At 40.3% G+C, this 23,923-nt stretch overlaps 2 protein-coding genes across 3 annotated transcripts in view; both read left to right on the top strand.

The window, feature by feature from the left end:
• Positions 1 to 40: 40 nt before the first annotated feature.
• Positions 41 to 15,171, top strand: LOC137282062 (RPA-interacting protein-like). 2 transcript variants are annotated; one of them, XM_067813812.1, is made up of 8 exons: positions 41 to 169; positions 975 to 1,076; positions 3,200 to 3,382; positions 4,014 to 4,092; positions 4,315 to 4,435; positions 4,656 to 4,719; positions 6,429 to 6,566; positions 13,461 to 15,171. In XM_067813812.1, exons 2-8 carry the CDS (start codon positions 996 to 998, stop codon positions 13,488 to 13,490), a joined length of 696 nt encoding a protein of 231 aa, XP_067669913.1. In that variant the 5' UTR covers positions 41 to 169; positions 975 to 995; the 3' UTR covers positions 13,491 to 15,171. The 2 variants fall into 2 exon arrangements, with proteins under 2 accessions (XP_067669913.1, XP_067669916.1); XM_067813815.1 differs by having other exon boundaries at positions 75 to 169; positions 934 to 1,076; positions 13,461 to 15,169.
• Positions 15,172 to 17,610: 2,439 nt separating this feature from the next.
• The window catches only part of LOC137296076 (rab GTPase-binding effector protein 1-like), a 31,585-nt gene continuing 25,272 nt past the window's right edge, over positions 17,611 to 23,923 (top strand). Inside the window, exons 1-3 of the mRNA XM_067827741.1 lie at positions 17,611 to 17,759; positions 18,634 to 18,771; positions 20,468 to 20,671. Of these exons, the coding sequence (XP_067683842.1) occupies positions 17,705 to 17,759; positions 18,634 to 18,771; positions 20,468 to 20,671 (397 nt within the window). The 5' untranslated portion in view covers positions 17,611 to 17,704. The remainder of the gene's footprint in view (positions 17,760 to 18,633; positions 18,772 to 20,467; positions 20,672 to 23,923) is intronic.

The raw sequence follows: 23,923 nt of genomic DNA, 5'->3' as shown, positions 1-23,923 counted from the left end.
ACAAAGCATGAAACCTGCTGGAAAATACTTTTCTTTCTTCAATGAGAAGACAACTCTTGTGTTTATATACAGACGCGCGAAGTTAAATCTGAGGTGTGGTAGCAGGCAACTGACGGTTTGACGGCAGTTACTTAATCTCGCGGTTATACTGTCAGAAATAACTGCTTTGGTTAGTTTCAAAACAACCTCATCTTAGTATGTGACCACCTGTTGACTACAAATAGGGAAATGCAGCCAATATGGAAATGATAACCTCGATCCCAGAACAGGTTTCTTAATTAATAATGTGTTCTTCAACTGCGTTATTAAGATAGTACTAATAGCCCGATTATACATGCTTGGGATTTTTTTTAATAGTCGTGAGGTTTTCAAGTTCAGATTCTTGAGATTCACTTAGAGCTTGATGGATATATAAGAAGAGTATATGGATGTCAACTTCTTTTATTCTTCACTGCATATTACGACATTTCTCAGCCACTTCTTGCCCCTTCTTCAGGTGATTAAAGACAGTAGTACAAAATATATACCAGAATTTACAGGAAGCTAGAGAAGTACATGAATATACAATCATCACACTAAGATTCACAGAGGACCGATGAAACACAACTATAAAAACTAGGAATAGGAATAAAGTAATCGCAGTTGACACAAATATGAGAAAAAGGATATATGAATACAGCTGGTAAAGTGATAATTAGATTTAAAGGAAGTAAGTTATGTACATGTATAATACAATCAGTCAGTCAGAACAGATCAAATAAAAGTTACAAAAACAATGGTGATCAGGAGATGTGAACACAACAGATTTATATACAGCTAATTAAATGAGATTAAGATCAGTTATTCAGATATGTGAATGAAAATGAAAGCCTAAGTCTTGTTTAATCTCTGTCATTGCTGTGCTAAGAAACACCAACTTTTTATACTTTTCAGTTTTCCCATCAAACTCTTGATATATATCTCTGTTGTCGTAGTACAATCACTGAGGTCAAGACATGGCATCTTCCCCACGATCTCTGAAACACAGAGAAATGTACAAGATTAGAACCCCGCCTTGGAAGGAGACTTATAGAAAGGTATGACAATTTGTTTTCTTTGCCATGACTACCCATCACACTATAGATGAGGTGTGTATATATATGTATAGGAGCACCTTTAGAATTCAGCACCACAATTTCTTGTGAGGACGTTCTCAGCCGTAGGTCACATGTCAGTGAGACAGGCAACCAGTTTGTGAGAACCCGTCGGACACGAACCTGCGACCTTCGAATTGTTAGTCTGACAGCTAAGCGACTGAGCTACGTCCACATTGTTGCACAATGTTCAAATTTAGCTAGTCATTCCTGTGACTTCACGGAAATGAACGGAAAGAGTTGAATTGGTTGCGGACAATTACGAAGGTTACAGGTATACTTGGTGCCTCGTGCTTTCAATCTTCTGACGGTTGCCGAATGGCCCTAATATCATTTGGCACAATCATACTATTCCGTAATCTACAATATATCATGTTGTGTGGAGTGAGCCGATATGTTTCGAACTGAAAACGGCTGTTGACATCAGATGTCGATTTCACAGTGGATGCATGAATGAAGTGCTTGTATTAAAATCATTGTGTGCTTTCGTGACAGAAAAGTGTTGAATGGAATGAGTGAGCATGTCTAGTGATGGCACGAGGTTGAGTTAGACTTCGAATCATTGAAAATATGTAGATCTAGAGGTGAAAGTTGGAGTGCAAGTTTGAGGCCAATTTCCATTAGCACCAAATTTCTACATTAACACATTTCATCGTATAATTAACTTCTGATGTTTAATATCTCCCTTTTTGGTGAAGAAAGTATTAAAAATGGAAAAGGAAAAAAACTGGTACTCACGTATCTACCAACTATATTGGATTTGGTCCCTAACCCTAAACCTAAACCTAAACTGTTGACATAATTCTGATAAATAGAAAACGTTGACCGAACCGGCACGAAAATGGTGGACGTATCTAGTGTAAGCGATTTTAACCGCATCGAAAAATAATTACGAACGAACTCCATTTCAGGGTAGTGGTGCAAATTACTGAATGACAAAGATGTATATGTATGTTAGTTTACATTTATAATTCATTTGATCCAAATAGTTACGCTTCAAACCAAAATACAAAATAGATTTAGATTATTTAAATTGACCAAAACTGCGAATAATAGAATATGGCAAAATGTGACCAATGTAAGTCATTCTTACAAAATTTAAAAAATACCAAATATATAAATACACAAAATATTACCCTTCAGCACCTCTTAATACAAAGAAATATGAGCATATTAGTCAAAAAAGAAAAAAATATTTAAAACTGGCGCTTACGAAAAATTGCGCATCCGCCGGTGAATTACTACTGGAAACTCGCAACATCGTTGGGTTTCTGTAATGACATGGCTGGTAGAGATGAAACATCAGTGAGCGGAACTTATACACACTCACCTAGCTGGACGACCATGTTGCTATGCCAGTGTCATAGGGCATTGTTTTCAAGAACATGCTTTTGAATAAAATAACCTGCAGTTACGTAAAATAGTATTGTGACGTGTCTTTAAAGTTTGTGGTGCTGTATTCTAAAGGTAGGCCTATATTTATTATTCCTCAGTTGTGTAGATTGATGCTCATGCTGCTGATCACTGGGTTGTCTGGTGCAGACTTGATTATTTACCGACCACCAACATGTAGTTGTAACATTGCTGAGTGCAGCAGCATTATGCAACAAACAAACTGTTAGTGTAAAGATAAGAGGTGTATCGAAGCGTACAGCACCATTTATTGTTCACATGTCAAACTGTTGGTAACAGACTGACATACTAATGCTGCTGTATTTACAGTAAATTACACTTGTAACTCCATTTTGTTCATTATGCCAGACAGACAGATAACTGCTAGAATGTTGTTTCAACAAATTGAAGGATACTGCTTGCTGGTAGGTGTTATGAGCTGTAGAGGTCTTGGTATTTGTATTCAGCACTAGCGATGTTTGTTATTTGTTTGATTTTTGATAAGTCCAGGTGGATATATAGAGCATTAACATCTGATATTGACATGCCTCTCTGGTACAGCTGAATGTGAGGGTCATAAGTCAAGGTGTCCAGATTCTACAACACCCTTGTGAACGAGGGAACACATCCAGAATTCCTTTATGTCAACTGATCCTTTTTTTCTCCTATTACAGCGATGTCTGGATAGGTTACGAGGAAGTCGAGAGAAGTTGTTTTCCCGTTTCCGCAACATACAGCCTGACAGTGATGGAAAGAATGAAAAAGATGAGTTTATCAAGGACCTGATGACAAAAGAGTGGAAATCTCTACAGAGGGACAAGGCAACAGGCAACAGTGCAGACTTAATGGACTTTGATGTACCCATGCTTTTTCTCTACTTGGTTAAATGCTATTTAAGCTTTAGTCATTCGTCCTAGGAATGGGAGCCTTAAGCTTGTACCTTTTCTTCATCACTTCTACAGCAGAAACTGTCCTTTTCTTATGCCTTTTGTCGTATAAGATGCACAGAATGAGGGGCAGAAATGACCTAGTATCCGGGTGGTTATTGAATCAGAGATAAAAGAGGAGAATAGGCTGATTGAGATCATAAGGAATGTCATATTGGTTTTCTCTTGAATCGATATTTAGAAGTTTGCTTGGTCATTTACTGTATTATTTCTTAGAAGGAATTAATTATTAACAAAGATATTTTGCAGAAGAGGAATATTATTCCCATAAGATAAGGCATAAAAAGCCCAACATAATCCATTTTTTAAGTTCAGTTAAACTATGGAGTGTGAAGAGGACAGGAACCCTTGTGGTACTGAAAACCGAGAACTTGTATTTTCAAAAGTTTTCTTCAACATATGGCAACAAATTATAACTGTTAAGAAGAATGCCAAAGTGAAACATTGTGTTTGTCTAAAAAGAATAATCTTCAGCAAACAAATCAGTGTTTGAATGATTTTAATGAAACTTTAATGCATCATAATTTTTTTTAATCCACAGATGGCATCTTTTGAAGTGAGTGAGATAGATGAAATGCTGAATTTGTTTGAAGACATTCAGGAGGATCTGATGAAAGAAGGTGTGTTCATCACATGGAGATTGTCCTGTTACGGACATTTGCCAGATTTAACTATAAGTCACAGAGATGTGCCTTTTGGAGAATAGGGGTCTGATTTTGTTCTTATATTAGCTGAAATTCATTGAATATGTATGATATTACACCATAATAAATTAGCATATTGATTTGAGATATACAGCAGAGACAAATGTTTTCAGGTTGGTTTTATTGGTTTACTTTCAGAAAGTAAATTACTATCTGAGTACGAACGTTATGAAATAAGTCTGCAAAGGGAGGAGGAAGTTCTGTGTTCAGCCATTGAAACCCTGTCTACAGAGGATGTTCTCTGCCCAGTTTGTCAGAAGTAGGTGCAAAACAAAAGACAATAGAATAAATAGTATCCCATAGTGTCAACAAGACTGATATTTATTGTCACAGATGTTCCTTGTAAAATCTGTTAATGTTATTAACTGTGGTCTTGTAGCTCGTAGCTCTGATCTTTTTTCCATTCAAACATTGAGTAGTTGCTAGAGGTATGTAATGGATCATAATGTCAGGATTGTATGTGTTGTGTTTGTTTTCAGACATGTACTGATGCTGAACAAGGGTATTGTGTTCTGTAGCTGTGGACTGAGAATTGATACTGAGGTAAGACACGAAACACTGACAAATGTGTTAAAACGGTGCCTGGATATTGACTACAAGCACTTATGTCCCAGTAGGAGTCACCACTGGCCTGGTGGCAAATTTTGCTGAGTGCACTGTTTAACAACCAACAACCGTGACTTTGAGTTAATTTAGTTTCACATTACTTTGAGCAGTATTCCTGCAATAACTAAGTGGGGGCATTAGAAATTGGCTTCACACGTTGTGCCCATGTGGGAGTTTGAACCCAGGTCTTTAGAATGACAAGCAAACACCTTAACCACTAGGCCACCTCCAACAAGAGTGTTAGTTGTGTGTAGTTAATTGTTGTTAAACACAAATGTTCACAATGTGCAGAGTTCTTTCCCAAGTTGTACCAGGTTCTGCTAATCATAGGTATCCTGGGTGTGTCAGGTCATACCTATTTTGACAGATTTCCCACCAATTTGACTTGAGTCTATAATGCTCATCACTTTTGTCATCAATGTTTACTCAACTCGCACAACCTGATTTTGGGGGTCGTGAATCATGTACACACATTAAACACTGTAACTAATCTGTGTTTAATTTAACTGATCATCTTGGTTTGTACTGTGAGTCAGTACAAGTATCTGTACTGTATAAGGTATGGTAATACATCTGTACCACATGTGGCATTGAGGACCAAATCTGTGGAGCCGTAACATGCTGTGCAGAGTTGTGTCCCTTAGTTAAGACATACCTACTGCTTCACATGTATTAGATGAGCCATGACCTGACAAATAACCCCAATTTGCTTATGTTGTAACACCCTCCAGAACATTTCATTTGAAACAAGAGGGAAACAGGTTGTCATCTAATTATTGTAAAGTTCAATTTCCGTGTGCAAATCGAGTCATGATGATGTCTTGCTGAACTAAATCGCTCTAAGAGACATGAGTTGAACAGTAGCAGTATTGATATCACGCCAGGGAAGCATGTATTAGTTGCCAATCTACCTATAGCAACAAAGTGTTTACGTCCAGAATACTTGTCCCGCCTGCTTACCACAAACGCGTTCACTGCGCTGGCTCATCAAATACTTGTCAAGCAGTTTGTTTGTAGAGTTGAATTCTAGTTTGCCATATGTATGTTTTTCAGTACCAGATACATACTTGTGAGTTTGTTTTATCACAGTGGCACATAACCTCCATACTTTGGGCTTTTCTCTCACTCTCTCACACATGGAATAGTTTCAGGCGCAATGTTTTGCTGAACAACCCTAGAGAAATGGCAACCCATTACCAACTCGGCAAAATATCAGCCACACACGAGTTTCATATCCAAGCCACAATATGAGTATTGTTTCTGCATGCATTTATAAAGAAAGGTTGTTTTGGACAACTACTGGTTGAGTTGTTTCATATGCTAATATGGTGTTATCTTGTCGTGACGCTTGAGAGGTGGTGGAACAGTGGATGACGCCATAGAAGCATGGGTACAATGTGTGAAGCACATTTCTTTAATACTGCTCACTAACTCACTCACTCCTGACACATCGGCTGTGCGGTAGCTTAGTGGTTATAGCTTTCACTCATCACGTCAAAGATCATGTTCAGTGCCCCACATGGGTACAATGTCTGAAGCCCATTTGTGGTGTTCCCTGCCATGATATTGCTGGAATATAGCTAAAATTGACGTATAACTATACTAAATTCACTACCTCATTCCTGACACTTGATCATTGCTTTCAGCAAGATTGTCTGAGCCTGAGCAACATCAGTCAGCAGCTGACTGAAGGAATGTCGGAACATACAGCCAAGTGCCCTGATGACCCCAGCTTCCAGGTTATGTCTGGTCTTGGTGCAACTAACCTCCTTATGACATGTCAGGTACAGTATCTTACATCATCTAACCTCATGATATGTCTGTTATAAGGGGTGACTGTTGAGGGTGAAAACACTACTGCAATTGTGATGGCCTATTGCAACATACTATTGCGCTAGTTTTTACTCCTTGAATTGTCTCATTTCCAAATGAATGTACAGTTTATACAAAAAAATAAAAAGATACTGAAGTTCTTTCAGTCTCCTTTGGTAACTAGCAAAAAACTTTAAACCTAGATCATGCAACAGTCATGATTTTTTTAAGAGATAATAGGGGTGGATAATTCTAATTTTTCCTTATCCTGACTCATGCTTGATTGCTTATCTCCTCTTCCTGGAGAAGGTAGTGGAACACCTGAAATCCCTCGAAGTTCCCTTCTAAAAGAAGCAGACATAAAATTCACACTCACCCATGTATTACTTCTCTTGCCATGCACATGGTCAGCTGACCGCCATGATACTTCACTCTCTCCCTATCGCAGTCTTAGTCTCAGTTGATGAAATCGTGTTTTCAGTGCAGGTTATGGCTGTCGGTGGTTGACCCACATGTACTTTGCTTCACATGTAAACCTATACGTTCTGCTCATACTTGTTGTAAATTTTGCATCAAATTGTCTGAAGCAGTATTCTTATTATATTTACGGTGTGTTCACAGACATGCTAGAAATAAGCAACATCGGCTTTGTTACGTTTAAGAATTTACCGTGACAACAATTTAAGAAATCCCTTGTGATTATATATATAACAATGCAGATTTCAGGTACAATTCAAGAGAGACAAAATCTAAGTCAATGGGTCACAAAATACAATATAGCAAAATCACCAAAGTCTAGGTGTGAGAGAATCTACTATGGCAGAATGTTAACACAGCGATCGGTGCGACAGCAGATAATGTAGTTTCAGGCGTTGACGGGATTTCAAGTGTGGTAGTGATGTAAATGAGTGTGAACGTCACCCTCCGCACGGCAACCAGCCTTTATATATATTTACTAAGTCATTTCCCAATAGTTCGGGCACAAACGAACATCGTCAACACTGTAGAGTGCCCTCGAATAAGTCTCCTGGAAGTAGATACATAGAAAACTAGGAGCAGATAAATTCCGGAAAACCAGAATGCTAAAAGTGTTGACCAGCTATTAAAACGAAATGTGACCCATAATATTTACTATTCAAAACACTAAATGTTGTGACCCAAGAATAATTATTACTTAATTAATAACAAAAATATACAGAAAATACACACTCGTAACAGCTTACATTAGCTATTTCTAAATCTGGTGAAATAAAATCGGGTAACCGTTTAATCATTGATGCTGAGATTGATTCCAGTGAGATGCTAGCTGTATCTCTGAGGTTGTGTCCAGGGTCGGGCATGTCCCCTCCCAAGACTCAGAAGAGACCATCTGTTGAGACAGGGCTGTCACAGGCCAGGAAAATTAAGTCATCGAAGTCGAAGTCTTCATCTGTAAGATCATCGCAGAATCATCCCTCTTTGATGAAGAAATCATTCGGGGAAGAGATACTCCCCTTAGAAGAGCGTCAATTTTTTTACGAGTCTTCATTGATAATACGGAGTGAAGACTTCAGCCATCGACAACTAGACCGTCACCGACGGCATCATCAATCCCTCAGAACCTGTTTCATCTACAACAGACATTGCAGATGAATCTTATGGAGCAATGGCTGGAAGAGGAAAGACGACTGCACTCGTCAATGATGTCGACTGAGAATCAGCGAGAGCATTCATCTAGACCTGCGCTCAGGTCTGAGGATGAAGAAGAGGTGCATGCACGCAAGCACTCCAGAAGATCCAGGTCCTGATCATCGGGTCGCAGCACAGAGAAGGATATACCCACGCAGAGCACTAACACAAGTAGGTATACTCGGTAAGTGACATCACACGCTCGTGTGAGTGCACTCGTGGATGGACTCGTCAATGGAGAAGGTCGACTTCTGTCTCCCCTATTCATAGAAGATGCCGTATGCAGTCATCCCCCCTTTTGACTCGGATTCACACAGTTGGGATCGTTGGCAATTTATGAATTTGTCTTACTCTAGGAAGAATGAAGTCAGACATCATCGTGATTGGTCAGGGGAAGAAGCCCTATTTTTGGACTCAGAAATCACATCATGGATCACGGATAGCTTAAGCCTTGTTTCCCCATCTAAGGATTCCAATGAATTCAACAGGTACAAGATGAAGAATGATGACATTGATACGTTAACGTTCCCACCGATAGCTCCTGTATCTGTGATTCCTGAGACTTTGTCTACAGCATTCAAGACAGCAACCAAGTTTCGACAGCAACATGTACCGCCTACAATTAGACTTCACAATCAGGCTACTAACAGAACTGAGTTGGTTAGTAAATCACCTAAGGTCGAACTGGAACCTCAACAAGATATCAAATTCCTCGGGATTTGTTTCATCACTATGTTGAATCAGATTGTAGTTCTGGAGGAGATTCAAGATACAATAATGCAAGCTCTACTCTCTCCGTTAACACTTCGACAATGGCAGTGTCTACTTGGCCTCCTCACGTCAGCGCAAGATATGACCAGAAGAGGAAGAATGCAGTTGCATCCCTTACAACGATTCTTGAATATTCATCTCAACAACAGAGGACAGATTCTGCTCCCAGACAGCCTGAAGCCTTTTCTGATGTGGCAGAATCGCCAATCGAATGTCTGCGCAGGAACCTATATGTTAGAGAAGGTATTCAAGAACCACCTGTATATGTAGACGCATCTCTACAATGATGGGGAGCTCATCTAGGAAACGAGGTAGCAGCAGGAATCTGGAATGAAGAGGAACAGGCTCTTCACATCAACGAGTGGAAATGAAAGCAGTCATTCATGCCATCCACCATGGTTGATAGCACTGAGAGACAAGTTATTAATGATCCACATGGACAACTCAACAGTAGCTTTTTCAATAAACAAACAATGGTCAACAAGATCAATATCTCTACTACACCTAACGTTTCAACTGTTCAACTTAGTCGACAGTCTGAATCTTCAAGTAAAAACATTTCACATACCAGGAGCCTACAACGTCATGGCAGACGTCCTGTCTCGTCCATTTCGTCCATCTCCAACAGAATGGATACTGCATTGGGAAGCGTTTCAACTAATCATTCAAGCTGTCGGATCACCGCAAATAGACCTATTTGTAACAAGATTCAACAGACAAGAGCCTATGTGTCACCAGCACCAGATCCCTGAACCTGGCAATGGACACTCCCAGCATTCTATGGGAAGGACTAAACGCTTATGTGTTTCCCCCTCCTGTACTATTACCAAAAGTCATTGAGACAACTGATTTGGGTCACGACCTACTGGCCAATGAGAGATTGGTTTCCAACACTTATAGAAGAGCTAGGACAACCAACACTACAATTACCAGAGTGGAAGAATCTTCTCATCCATCCTCACTCAAAGCAAATGCACGGCCAACCATCGGTATTTTGTCTTCACGTATGGACTGTATTAAGACGCAGAGCATATTCGGCAAGAGCAGCGAAAGCAGTCTCCTTAGCCTTACGGAAATCCACTCGCACACTTTATGACGACAAGTGGAAACGGTTTGAGACATATGCCAGGAAAAAGGGATTTTCGGCAATCAAGGCGACTCATCCTCAAATAGCAGATTATTTATGCTATTTACGTCATTCTAAGGGTCTGAAAGGTTCTACATTATCTACATACTAAGCAGCTCTCAGCTCAGTTGTCACCATGGGAACAGGGACCAAGCTGACTAAAGTACCAGAGCTTCTTGCCTTACTACGTTGGTTCAAGTTTGAAGATCAACAACACAGATTTAGAGCTCCTGCATGGGACTTAAATATTGTACTCCAACATCTTACAGGTGATGCATATGAACCACTTGATCGGACTTCAGTTGAATTGTTGATTCAAAAGACGCTATTTTTACTTGCCCTGGCTACAGCTGCAAGAATGTCAGAAATTCATGCTGTAGACTTTAACTGAATGAAGTTTGATACAAGTCACCAAGAAACAGCTCATTTAGGTCTAAGATGGGATTTCATAGCAAAGAATCAACTACCAGGTCAACCGGATAGGCAGTTCCGTATACCAATCTTAGGACCTCACAATACACAAGATTTATGTCCAGTGAGAGCATTGAAATTATACATTGCACATACCAAGTTTAGAAGACAACAGTTCAAGCGCTTGTTTATCCCTTTATCTACTGAGACACCCACAGAAGTATCCCGCAACACTGTCTCAGTGTGGATCAGAGCTGTTATACTTAGAACATATAAAGCAGCAGGATTAGACCCGGCGCAAACTTCTAACCCAAATGAAGTCAGAGCCTTGCCCTCTACACTAATGCTACATGGTAACTGCTCGCTATCTACTATTATGGAAGGATGTTTTTGGAGGTCAAACACATTCGGCAACCATTACCTGCGAGACATAGCCACGGAGGACGTCACTGGCATTCATCAGTTTGGACCACTTGTCGTTGCTCAGCAACTAACAGTTCCCGGACGACTCTGACTTAACTCACCTGATTTATCACGTGACTTGTAGAAGCCAGACGCTCTGCGGAGTATTTTGGTGGAAAGTCTATGCACACGTCTTGAACAGACTACAGTCCATGTCGCATACCAGGAGCTTACACTTGCCAGGTAATCAACAAGCGTGTGTTGTGAAGATGGGGTCATCTCAAAAGCTGTTATCTGGTTACCACTTGAGATGTTCAATGGGAGTCAGTGTTGCCACTTTCAGAAGACGTTGTTGTCTGAATCGGTGTCGCTGTCGTCAGTCTTCCCTGGTGACGACTGGCTTGATGGTGGCATGGTCAAGTCCACTTTGTTCCCAATAATGTCTTTCTATTGTTGATTATCTGACTGTTCTACCAGTAAGAGGCTCCCCTTGTGCAAAATAGCGAAAGGTGACAAGAAAATGATGATCGTTTGTTAAACAACTTTTTTATTCGGGTGTCCCAAATTATGAGACACATCATGAGAGTTGACCTGTCGATTTCATGTGGCTCTGCAAAATTTGATTTCGTTGCAATTATTAGATTTTGTGTTAGTGAGCAATTCATTGGTCTCATATGGAATCAAACGGACTGTAGCATAAGTGATTACGACCTTGTATTCATTATGAAGATATTTGAATATGAAGAAAGGTCGCGACTAGTCCCGATTGTTATATCTTGACATTTAGTTGCATCAGAAACTAACAGGACGCTAACTATAGTTGGTATCATCACGTACCAGTCAACAAAGTCTTCTATGGAAGACAAGTTTGACTGGATGTGATTTCTCCCAAAATCTGCAATGAATATGAGAAGAATAGGAATGAATTATTGCCGTTACAAGTTTCCGTTAGGGGGAAATTATTGGACGTAATTTGGAACAGACAGCAGAATCCAGTGTGGCCTGACCCACCGCTGTTTCTGTCAGATTCTGTAAGCAATTAAGCATGAGTCAGGATAAAGAAAAATATGTAATTTTCTGAATAAAATTGATATTTTACACTTATCCTGACTCACAGCGAAAGTCTTCCCAGCTGCCCCTCACAGACATGTAGAATTCTCGTATTCTCGTGTCGGGTGATTATAGGAGAGAGTGAAGTATCATGGCGGTCAGCTGACCATGTGGAGGGCAAGGGAGGTAATACATGGGTGAGTGTGAATTTTACATCCGCTTCTTGTAGGTGGGAACTTCAATGGATTTCAGGTGTTCCACTACCTTCGCTAGGAAGAGGAGATGAGCAATTGAGCAAGAGTCAGGATAAGTATATAATATCAATTTTATTCAGAAAATTACATAATCAAAGTGAATGGATCTGGTACTTCCTGCATTTTGTGCTAAGCATTTATCAACGGAAGTCAATTTGTAAAGTCTGCTGCATTGTGCTAGTTTTCTGACGTTTATTGCAACTTTCTCTATAGATATTGAATATATGTAATCAGGAAGCAGCTGTCTGATAAAGATAAAATGGTGATTTATCTAAAAGGAAATAGTCATTTCCTGCTTTCTTTTGTCTACATTGATTCTTGTTTACAAAACTGTGGATCATGTCAAGGTTAGCAGTATTGTAGTGAATATTGCTTCCTCATGTTGATATACTGTTGAACTTCTGTTGTGCTTTGATCTACATTAGAAGTGGAGTATTATACTCACTAGTACCTCTGCACATGGTGCATGTTCTGAGGGAAGCTACAGTGGCATAGCGGGTTAGGCATCAGGCGTTGTGTGCTAGCAATTAGGTACCTGATGATGTGGGTTTGAATCCTGGATGTGACTCAACCCAACAAAAGTACTAAAATCTGTACATTACTGAGAAAGTGTAATCGCAAATATAACATGTTACATGTTCTGGTGGTCAAGAATAGTTAGGTCATTGCAAAGCAAGACCAACTCTCTTCTGTTTTGTCTCTTGACATGCAGCAGTTCACAATGCACATAGCAGGCCTAACATGATCCACTGATGGGTTTGAATCCCAGGATCCTCCTCATTATAATTTGTAGTGAGTCATCACTGTACAAAGTTTGTGGGTTTCATGAAAGTGGTTAATACCTTGGCCATGGGTTTCTTTGGACAGACTGGCCATGACAACTTTGATGTAACTTAGGCTTGACCTATTGATTCCTTGAGCCATGTTGATTGTAAACATGTATCCATTCATTATCAGAAATAATACAACCATCACAATGTATAGAAAATCTCACCAAAGTGTCCGCTGATAACAATTATGCCAATACAATAATGTAACAAATATCCAAGGCTTGCATTGCACAAAATCTACTGTCAAAACGATATTTCCAAGGATGTATCATATGATCTCACACTAGCAATATCTCCTGTTGAACACTGTTTTGGATGATATGCTGTATATCTTTGCCTTTCCTTTATTTTCAGACATGTGACTTCATGAGCGTTGTAATCTGACAGTGTTCAAGATCCAGTCCAAGCCGAAGTGTGATAGAACAATATGTTGAGGCCCTGTAGCAAAATATCTGTTGTAAACAGATCAACTTTGCAGATGTTTTGCCATTTCTGTTGATATTGTCAATCAAACCTTGCCCGTTTGCAATGTAATGAGGCAGGCATTACACAATTTTCTACCAGTCTGTCAACATGTTAAGAAGCATTATTTTAAGAAACTGTATTTTAAGAGATGTTGATCACTCCACCCAAACTGCTGGAATTGATGTCAAAGTCCTGTCAAAAGGATCAGCTATGTCACATATTTCAGGGATAGCAATTTTCCGCCAATCTGCCAATTTCTGCCGATTTAAATGCAAATCAGTCAATCTTGAAATACCTCTAAATCTGGGGAGAAAATGTTTAGGGGGTTAGGTCCTGCTTATCAACATGAAGTACTCACATTTGTTCTCTTGGGTTATTAAAATCTGAATTTCACAGATACTTTTCTCGATACATTGTTGCAGCCCCCAGACCCACTTGCATCCCCCTTTCACTTGTTGATATCCCTGATGTTTAGAATTTCATATTAAACAATATCTGAGCAGGTATCATGTATTGTGTTTGGTATGTGCATAGTCATCTGTCATTGATTTGGTGTTTTCCCTCTCCTGTCTGGCCTAAATACACATGCAGCTCAAAAATAAAAAATTATCTCGTATGCAGTCACTATCCTGTCAAAATGCATAATGTTCTGCTTTGGGAAAGACAAATGAATTTCACTGTTGATGTGAAAAAACATACTGGATTGCACTGCTGTCATATTTGAAAAAGGAACATTACTCTGCCTGCATCTGTGTTTTTCTGTCTTGTATATCAGTTGTATTGAACCCAATTCTTGCTGCTTATGTTTATTGCAACCACCACCCCTACCCCTTCTTCTGATGCTGCATGAGGCACTGGGGTAGCCTTGTGAGTAAAGTGTCAGCTCGTCATGCCAAAGACCAAGTTTGGTTTCCCAGATGGGTACATAGTATGAAGCCCATATGTGTCCCTTGCACTGGTATTGTTATGCTGCTGAAAGCAGCATAAAGCCATTCTCACTCACTCTGATGCTGATCATGGGAATGAGGCACACTGTTATATCCTTAATAGCCTTAGTATCCACTTATGTTCACATTGATTATTTATGCTGTGTGAATGCTGTTTCAATGATGTGGCAGGTTTCCTTGTCACAAGGTATGGTATTGTTGTCTGTATCATATTTCATGTTACAGTCAAGACTCTGCAGCAAGGGATGTTCCCTTGCAGTTGAGCTTATTCCTGTGGAGTCATATAGTTTATGACTGTCATGGAAGTCAGTCAAGCTGTGTAGTATATCAGTCATATTACAGTGTCCAGTCTAGACAGCGTGCTGGATTGTAGAGCTGGTGATAAATCTACAAGCCACGGGTTGAACTGAGACTTTAGGCGGGTGTTGACAACTTGCCAGATTGGACAGATGCCGCTTTTGACAGATACCACTGTGTGTTAATTGATTTAACATTTACTGTTATCTATCCAAGTGAGTGGAATGAATATTAATGTTATTTGAAACTAAACTTTTCAGCATGAAAAAGTTACTTTACAAGACTTTGTGTACATGTATGTAAATAGAAACATTTGTTGCAATATATTTTTTCAGCATAAATTATTTTTTCATACATATTGTTCAAGTTGTTTTTTCAATGAAGGATGTGAGTGCATTACAGAGTACAAACAACTTCATTTCAAAGCTTCATGATGCACATATTGTTCAGCAGTTTCATCAAAGCACTCTGTTTATAGTTATTTCCAGCGTTATTTACAACGTTAAATCTTCAAAATGGTTACATGGTTAAGACATTAAGAACTCAAAATTTTAGCCTCCGAGCTGAAGAATATAATTATAGCCAGTTCTTACAATTTTAAAACTAACTATATTTGTAACCAAAAGCCGTCCATCATTGTGGGTGAGTTGAAGGACACGGAGTGAAAAAATGGTGGCTTGACCTTACTTTCCATGTCATGTCTGTATACAGTAGCAGATAGGAGTTGTAATTACCTTGCGAATTGTGCATTAGAGGATAAAACTTGGGTTTGTCAGGGTAGGATATCAAAGTTAGAACTGCTCCTTTGTATCCCCAGAGAAGAACACTATATTTTGAACTTGTTCACACTCACACATCCATGCATGCACACAGACACAGGAAGGAATGACACATGTCTTAAAAATTAGATGGGTCTGTGCACCATTTGCACAGGCAAATCAAGAGACTGACAACAGTCACTACAGTTAACTGTCTTCCTGGTGGGCTGGGAGGAATCAAAGTGGACAATATGGGTACCTAACCTTCCCAGATACATACTGTCAACCTCATTCGTTTGACACTGTACTCTGCAACAGTTGAGCCATATAGTCTGTCAGAATGTTTCTTGCTTTGCAATGTGTGCAGCAAGTTCAGGCAGATAAAGGTGCCCTGTCCTATAGGACATGTAGTGGTTAGATGGATTACAAGTGATGACTAATATGACATTACTTTATAGAGGTCGCTGTCATGGCCACTCTTATCATTGCAAGGAATTTCAAATTTTAATTTTAAAAACTTTATTATGTTTTTTGAAGTAAGGAAACATAGGACCTTATCATTGACTTATTATTCATTGCATTGAGTGATGATTTGATACAGATTGTTACTCATTTATGAAAGTTACTACTCACACCAACTTCCAGAACATGATTAAACAGTGTCTTATGTGATGTTAAACATTTCTGTTTATGAATAATATTCTTCCAAAATGTTGAGTGAAGTTTGCACTGCACAAAGGTTAAGGTTTAAGGTTAGGCTGTTAACAAACAAAAGAAAGCACTTGCTTTAAGACTGGAGAACTATAATATGAGTAGATATAGGGCTAAAAAATCATCAGTCATCAACAATTTTCTCTGTGAAATGTTGAAGTAGTTACATAAACTATTGTGATGAAATGAAATTTTCTTTTTTTTCATTTTAGCTAAGAGTACTACTATAATATGTTATGCATATCTGATTAAAATCTATGACCTGTACTGATTGCAACCAATAGTACCAGGAGGTATGATCCTGTTATTATTTCATTTAGCTCAGAAGTAGGTCACTTGAGTATGTGCTTGTTGTGCATGTACACGTTAACTTACTGGTGGGTAAGACAAGGTTTTGGTCGTGATCTGGTGTGTCTGTTTCAGAGGCCAGTAGGTGGCATTAGTGAGATGATTTCATATGATTCTAAATGAATTTTCGAATGTTATTATCCAGTTTAGTTTCAGGAAAGTTTTCATTTTTTGATTCAGGGTTTAAAATTTTAAAATGAAATTGAAATTGAAACTTTATTCACATGACCTGTTACTCATATCAACTTTGAATGTGCGTAAATGTCTCCAAGGAAGAGGGCTTTGGGATGAACTTTCCTAATTTACAGATTACTTTTATCCATTATTTGAGGTCAGTTGGTTCAGATTACAAGAATGTTTACACAAAAACTATTGTGTGGACAATTTATACATAGGATCTTCCAAACATATAACAAAAAAATCAGTATTCATTTTCTCAATCTGTTATAACAAATAAACTTCTATTTTATTTCATTTTGGCATATTTCTTTTCAATTTCCATTTTCTATTTAGTGCAAAATGCTTCTATTACCTTCTGAGTAATTCTACACCAAGCACATCATCAGGAAAATAAAAAAACATGTTTCTTCATTCATAATTCATTAAAGTTTTACAATTAAACGAAAGAACAGTTATTTCTTTTCTTTCTTTTTTTTGAAAAAAACCACTTGATTAAGTGAATATGCAAGTTTCATTTGTACTTCCCTGATGGTAAATACTGAAGGTTAGAAGGTGAAAACCTGGGATGTTTGCTCATGGTCATGAGGGGGTCTTTAAAATTTGAATTATAACAAATCCAACATAGTTCGATTTTCATGAAAAAAAAATAGTACATGCTGCCTGAATAAAATGGAAACGATTGCTGATTTTAGCCTTTTCAAGAACATACATTTGTGGTTAAAAACAGGATCAGCTCGACATCAAAGTGACACGCCCTCTTTTAGCAGACGAATTTGAATGACCTCCCTTTGATAAACGGAAGTAGATGTCGCTCATCCTACAATGACGTTAGATTGCAGAAAGATGGAGATAAAACAAAATAGACAACATTGACTGATAAAAGCTGATAACTATGACAGATAACGACGAGTTTGGTCCATTGGAGTCGGCAGATCTCTCGCCAACAGGTCTGCAAACGAAAGTGTTTCATGTCTAATTTCTGTGCATCATAATCGATGCAGTTTTGCACCCGAACAGGTGCCTGTCAATTTCACATAAATTCATGAAAATTGGCATGATTTTCCATCAGCATGCTCGTTGTTGAAAAAGGATAATTTTGTGAAACAAATGCTTGAAACACCGACATTTGATTTTCCATATGTGTATGTCGATGCTGTTGGAGTGATTCCCTACGTGATCAATTGATCACTAACGCACTTCCTTAAACTGGAAACGCAGTTGATAATGATGTACCAGTATAGAAAGGTTTTAGTTTAAATCATGATTTGAGCAACCCTGCAGCAACAGCAACCCTGCTGTTGTGATCGACACAGTCATGTCTATTTTCCTGAATACAGAAAGGCAACTCATTCCAGCTGATAAATGCATAGCGATTTAATTTTCATGTTGTCATGCGATACACAGTGCATTATTATGACATGCAAGTGAGAGGGAGGGAGATACCCATCCATCCAATTTCAGTGGGAAAGTATTTTTATGAACATTATGGATACAGGAATAACAGTTGGCTCACATCATTCAGCATGCTTACGGTAAATGATATGCTTGTTCCTGATTTAGTTAGTTTCCTCAGCGTCTGTCAGTGCTGTAAATTATTGCTGACAGGGCTCATTTTAGAGAAAAATAACACTTGTAAGTGTGAGTGGAACACTCAACTCAAGCCAAATCTTTTATTATTTATCCTGAAACAGACAGCTTCTGACATTCTCTGTGAATGGTTGAAGATGAACTAGCAGGCAACCTTGAAGCAGCATCATGCATTCAGTGTGAATGATTGTAGATGAGCTGGCAGCTCCTGACATTCTGTATGTGTGATTGTAGATGAGCTGGCCACCTTGAAGCAACGCCTGGCAGACCTGGAGGAGAGGGAACAAACACTGGCTCGTGAGAAGCTTGAAGCAGAGAGTGAGTTTGGAATAAAGAGAGCGAAGTTCAAAGAGCTTTTCTTGCAAAAAGAAGGTCAGTTTATGCTCTTGTTTATAGTGTTCTTATAGGTAGTGTTGCATGTGCTTTTTGGTAGAACCCTTGTAGCTAGTGCTGTCATTTCATGCTCTCATACACAGTGCTCTTGCAGCTAACAGTTGATGTCCTCATGGATAGTGCTCTTGAAGTTAGTGCTGACAGTTCATATGCTTGTGGATGGTGCTGTTGTACTTGTAGATAGTGCTGACACCTTCTATGCTATCTTGTGGATAGAGTTCTTGCAGCTTGTCCTTGCTGTATGAATACACTTTTGGACAGAGCTTTTGTAGATTGTCCTGGCAGTTCATACAGCTATTCATTTTGCTCTTTGTGACCATGAGTCAAAATGACTTGTCACAACTTGAAACACTGAGTCAGTTTTGATCAAAGTGAATCAATATAGTTTGTTCTGACCCCATGGAAAGAAACACTGTTTGAAGATTTACTCGTTTTGGGCTTATGGAATTATGGAGAGAGTGACAAATAGGGCCGGTCATGTGACTGGTGTTGTGGGGAAACAGGGAGGCTTCCGGTGGGCAAGTGTATTGTGTGTTCATTTCAAAAGAAGGGCACTTCAAGGGATTTCTCAAGCATTCCCCTATCTTTGCATAGAGGAAGGAGACAACCAAATAAGCATGAGTCAGGATAAAGATGAAATGTCAGTTTTATTCAGAAAATTAAATGTTTATTCTGTCATGTCAATCCCTTACATAGTAAAAGTTAGGGTCCCTTGATTCCAAAACCCAAAACCAAACCTATATACTTAATAAAACATTGCTCAGGTATCAAGACTGAAAGTGAAAATTATATTTGCTATGCAGGTTAGTTCCCACATAACATATCCTTAACTCTAAGGGCTATGTTTAGAATCTGTCATGAGCATTGGTCAGATTTGTGAGACGATTAGTCTGGTACTTATAGTCAATCCTCTGTTGACTTGACTATGTTTATAGTGTGTGGTGACAGTAATGGAACTATTCCCAGTTTTTCTGTTTCAAGGGTTAAATGGGCTTGATTTTCTCCTTGCCAAGTGACATATTGTACTGGCATGGTTATACAGGTAATAACCTAAGTTATGTGTGCACCATGGACTGAATGTATGACCTTTTCGAATGTAGCTTCCAGCTGAAATCCAGTCATATCACTCAGATTAACAGGAAGTTCAGTGGCTACATAATGCTTTAGTTGCTACGAGATTTAGTTTACTAGTTGAGGACAGATGTCATGTAAAGCAAAATGTTGTCCTCATATATCTCCTACTGAGATATGTGAATGAGTTATACAAGTGCCATAATGTATATTATTGATTAAATTCCATTAAAATATGTTATTGAAGTCAGGTTAACCCCACAAAGAGTTCCTTCCCTTTGTCAAGCCTGGACAGTGACAAAATCTTTGATTGTTCATACCACACTTAAAGGGTTTCCCCATGTTGTAATTACGTTTGGTGAAGAACTTATAACATGCGTCAGGAGTAACTTCCTATTAATCTGAGCTTCACAGACCTTCAGCATCAGGTATCTATAATATGTACCAAGTAGGAATAATTCATGATACTGTTTCTCATATACATGGTAAAAAGTACTTATTCTCCTATCAAGATTTTACAAGAAGTGTGTAAACTGAAGAAATGAGCAAATGAGGCACTGATTTGTTGTAATGTAGTTTCACATGACGTATTGGTCGTCTCCAGATGAGCTGAAGAAGGAGAAAGAAACAAGAGCAGAGTGGCAGGACAAGATCACTCAGTTGGAGGAGGAGCTGGGTCGAGTCAGGGCGGAGCTAGAGGGAGTCAAGACGGCAGCTGCAGTCACAGAGACTTCCCGCTGTGAGGAAATCAATGAGATCCGGCGCCAGTACCAGCAGGAAGTCGACAGTCTCCAGCATATTATGAGTGGTGAGAATTGAACATAGGGCATTTTCAACACTTTCATTTGATTTAATGTTTTTTCTGATGCATTTGAACCAAGGTCATGTGATTTTCTGCTGAACTTAGATCTTAACTTTTTAAAGCACAAGCAACAGACTGCTTGTGGCTTTTTAAGCTACAGGCTAAATGAAATTTCAGTAAGCAAAGAAGCCATTTTTTCAAAGTCATTGACATGTAACACCTACATTGCCCACTGCTTTACTAGATTTCTTGGCATGAAGATGGAGACACATCACTTGGTAATCGCTGTTCAGCCGGCGATTGGTTTTCGTCGATCGAACTGAAGGATGCGTATCTTCAGGTGCCGATACACCCGTTGTTCAAGCAGTTCCTCCAGTTCTCTTACGACGGGGTGTGTTACCACTTCACGTTGCTCCCCTTCAGCATCTCCACTGCACCAAGGGTGTTCACCAAAATCATGTTAGTGCCGGCAACTCTAGCCAGGTCGCAAGGAAGGCGTTGTCACCCTTACCTGGACAACTGGTTGCTCAGTGCGCTGTTTCAGCCAGCGAGTCTAGACTCTACTCATGCAGTGATAGAGATTCTAGCTCCGCGGGGCGGATAATCAACCTCAAGAAATCCGGCCTGATACCTACCCAGGACTTGGTTTTTCTCGGGGCGAGGTTCACAGCACATCATGGTCTTGTGTCTTTGTCGCCCGACCGGGTCAGCAGAGTACGGGAGATGGTGTCTTCCTTCCTCTCACTGTCACATGCCCCTGTGCAAACTTGGCTTTGTCACATGGCAGCGACCATTTGTCGAATCGGGCGCGGTTGAGGATGCGCCCTATACAGCAAGCTTTGGCAAGTCTGTGGGCTCACTCAGAGGATCTGGGGAAGTGTCTCACAGTTCCCGGGTGGTTGTCTCCTCACCTTCAGTGGTGGACCAATGTCGGGAATCTCTCCAAGGGGTCCCTTTGGAGCTCCCAACGCTAGCTCTTAGATTTCGAATTGATGCATCCCTCACGGGCTGGTGGTGGTGGGTGGCGTTCTCGGCAGTCTGTAGATGTCTGGACGCTGGTCCGAAACTGAAGCCAGTTTTCACATCAATGTCTTAGAACTGAGAGCTGTGCGGTTGGTTTTCGAGCGTTTTCTGGATCGTATCAGGGGCCAGGTGGTTCATCTTCAGTTTGACAACCGTATGGCCATGACTTACATCCTGAAGCAAGGCAGCACAGTGTCACAAGCGCTCCTTCGGGAGACATGGAATTTCCTCCTCTGGTGTCAGGTGATTCAGGTTTATCTCCCAGGGCTGGAGAACGTGCAAGCAGCCGCTCTCTCACCAGATCCCAGTTGTACAGATTATTCCAGGTGTATCTGTTTGTGTCCGGCGGGACGAAACAGATACCCATGTTCTGCTCTCGAATACCGGACTAGAGGGTGTTGGCGTCCGACGCCCTCCTGCAGGATTGGACGGGACAGGTTCTGTGGGCATTTCCGCCACATCCCCTGATTCCCTGAGTCCTCTCCCAGCTGTCCACCCAGCCAGCTTGACTGCTTGTGCTTCTGGCATTGCTTTGGCCATCACAGAGCTGGTTTCCGGTAATTCTTAGGTTTCTGGTTCAGCCTGCTGTTCTATTACCTTTGTCACCGGACATTCTAACTCAGAACAGCATGCCACACCCCAATCCACGGATTCAGTGGGTGGCTTGGCCTCTGTCAGGTCTAGCCTCAAGGCACACAGAATTCCTGTGGCAGTTGCAGACAGTTTTTCTGGCTTTCGAGGCGGGATTCCTTTTCTGTGGATTCTGTGACCCTCTTGTACAGCGCTTTTTAGCTGGCGTGGATCGGGTTTGACCTGCTGTCAGGCGAACCAGCCCACCTTGGGATTTGTCAATCATGCTTGATTGGCTGTCCGGTCCTACTTTCTCACGTCTGTCGGCTATTTCCATTCAGCTGTTAACATGGAAGGCTGTATTTCTGGTGGCGGTAACGTCTGGGAGAAGGGTTGATGATTTACATGCCATGTCTGCAAACCTGGCGCTGACTCTTTCATGCTGACCATATCAGTATTCGCCTCCAGGATTCTTACCGTCCGAAGATCGATCACGCTTTCCATGTGACACCTCCTATCGAACTTCCCACTCTCACTCAGCCTTCTACATCAGGGACCTCTGCCACGAGGACTCACCCATTGGATGTCCTCAAGGTCTATATCAAACAAACACAATGGATCTGTACGGGTACCCATCTGTTCTGCTGTTAAGGTGGTGGGAAGGCTGGGTTGCGGACTAGCAATCAGACCCTATCTTGCTGGCTAGTTTCAGTCATATGTACTGCGTACCAGGCTAAAGGCAAGTCTCCCCATGGGGGGTTGAAGGATCACTCAGTCAGGGCAGTAGCCGCTTCCAAAGCATCGGCACTGCCTATTGAAGAGATTTGCTCTGGTGCTATTTGGAGCAGGCCTAGCACATTCATCAAGCACTATCAGCGTGATACACACGTGTGCGTGCACGGTGCGTTGACGTACTGTTCTCTCCAGTGGACAGTGTCCTGCCACCCTGACCAAGTGAGTCTTGGTTGATTGACTGTTGACGCTGCTGATATACTGTCTCCACTGTTGACATATCCCATGACTGCGATCTAGATCGATTTGTTGTCAGTCTTTAGTGGGGTTTGCCCCCTTATAATGCTTTCTATAGAAATCACAGTGTGGACGGGCTTATGTTTGCACTTTTGACAGTGCTATTTATAGCATGCTTAGCTCTGAGGTCAGTATCGGTGCGATTGCTCCATATCGGTCCTCTCCCATAATGCCTCTTATGGAAGTACACAGACGAGAACTTTTGCGTAAGATAATTTTCGTAATTAATATGGCTCTCATTACGTGCTGAACCAGAATTCGCTCCTCCCTAGCCTCCTGTCTTTGGGAGTCTGAGTTTATGCATATATGTACCCCAAGGTCGATCTTTATGAAAAAGAATTAGACAAACCTGTAGAGGTTTCCAATTCTTTGAAGAGAATAGTCCTTGGGGTAGGGCCACCCACCTCCCCGCAATTCTGTTCACTGCATTCTGCAGCAGAAGGAATGATGATACAGGCTTGGATGCTTACCTGGTTGTCTGCGCATGTGTGGTAGAGGGGTGACTCTGTGGTGAGGGGCCATATAATGAACAGAAAAGACTTTTGTTTATTGTACAATATTTTATTAAAACATTGATACAACTGTCACGTGACATTTTCCAGCAGCAGAAAATGCATATATGTACCCCAAGGATGA

Source organism: Haliotis asinina, chromosome 1 (assembly GCF_037392515.1).
Source record: "Haliotis asinina isolate JCU_RB_2024 chromosome 1, JCU_Hal_asi_v2, whole genome shotgun sequence".
In the NCBI taxonomy this organism is placed as follows: domain Eukaryota; kingdom Metazoa; phylum Mollusca; class Gastropoda; order Lepetellida; family Haliotidae; genus Haliotis; species Haliotis asinina.
Note: the sequence above shows the minus strand (reverse complement) of the source record. Positions and strands in the feature narration are given on the sequence as shown.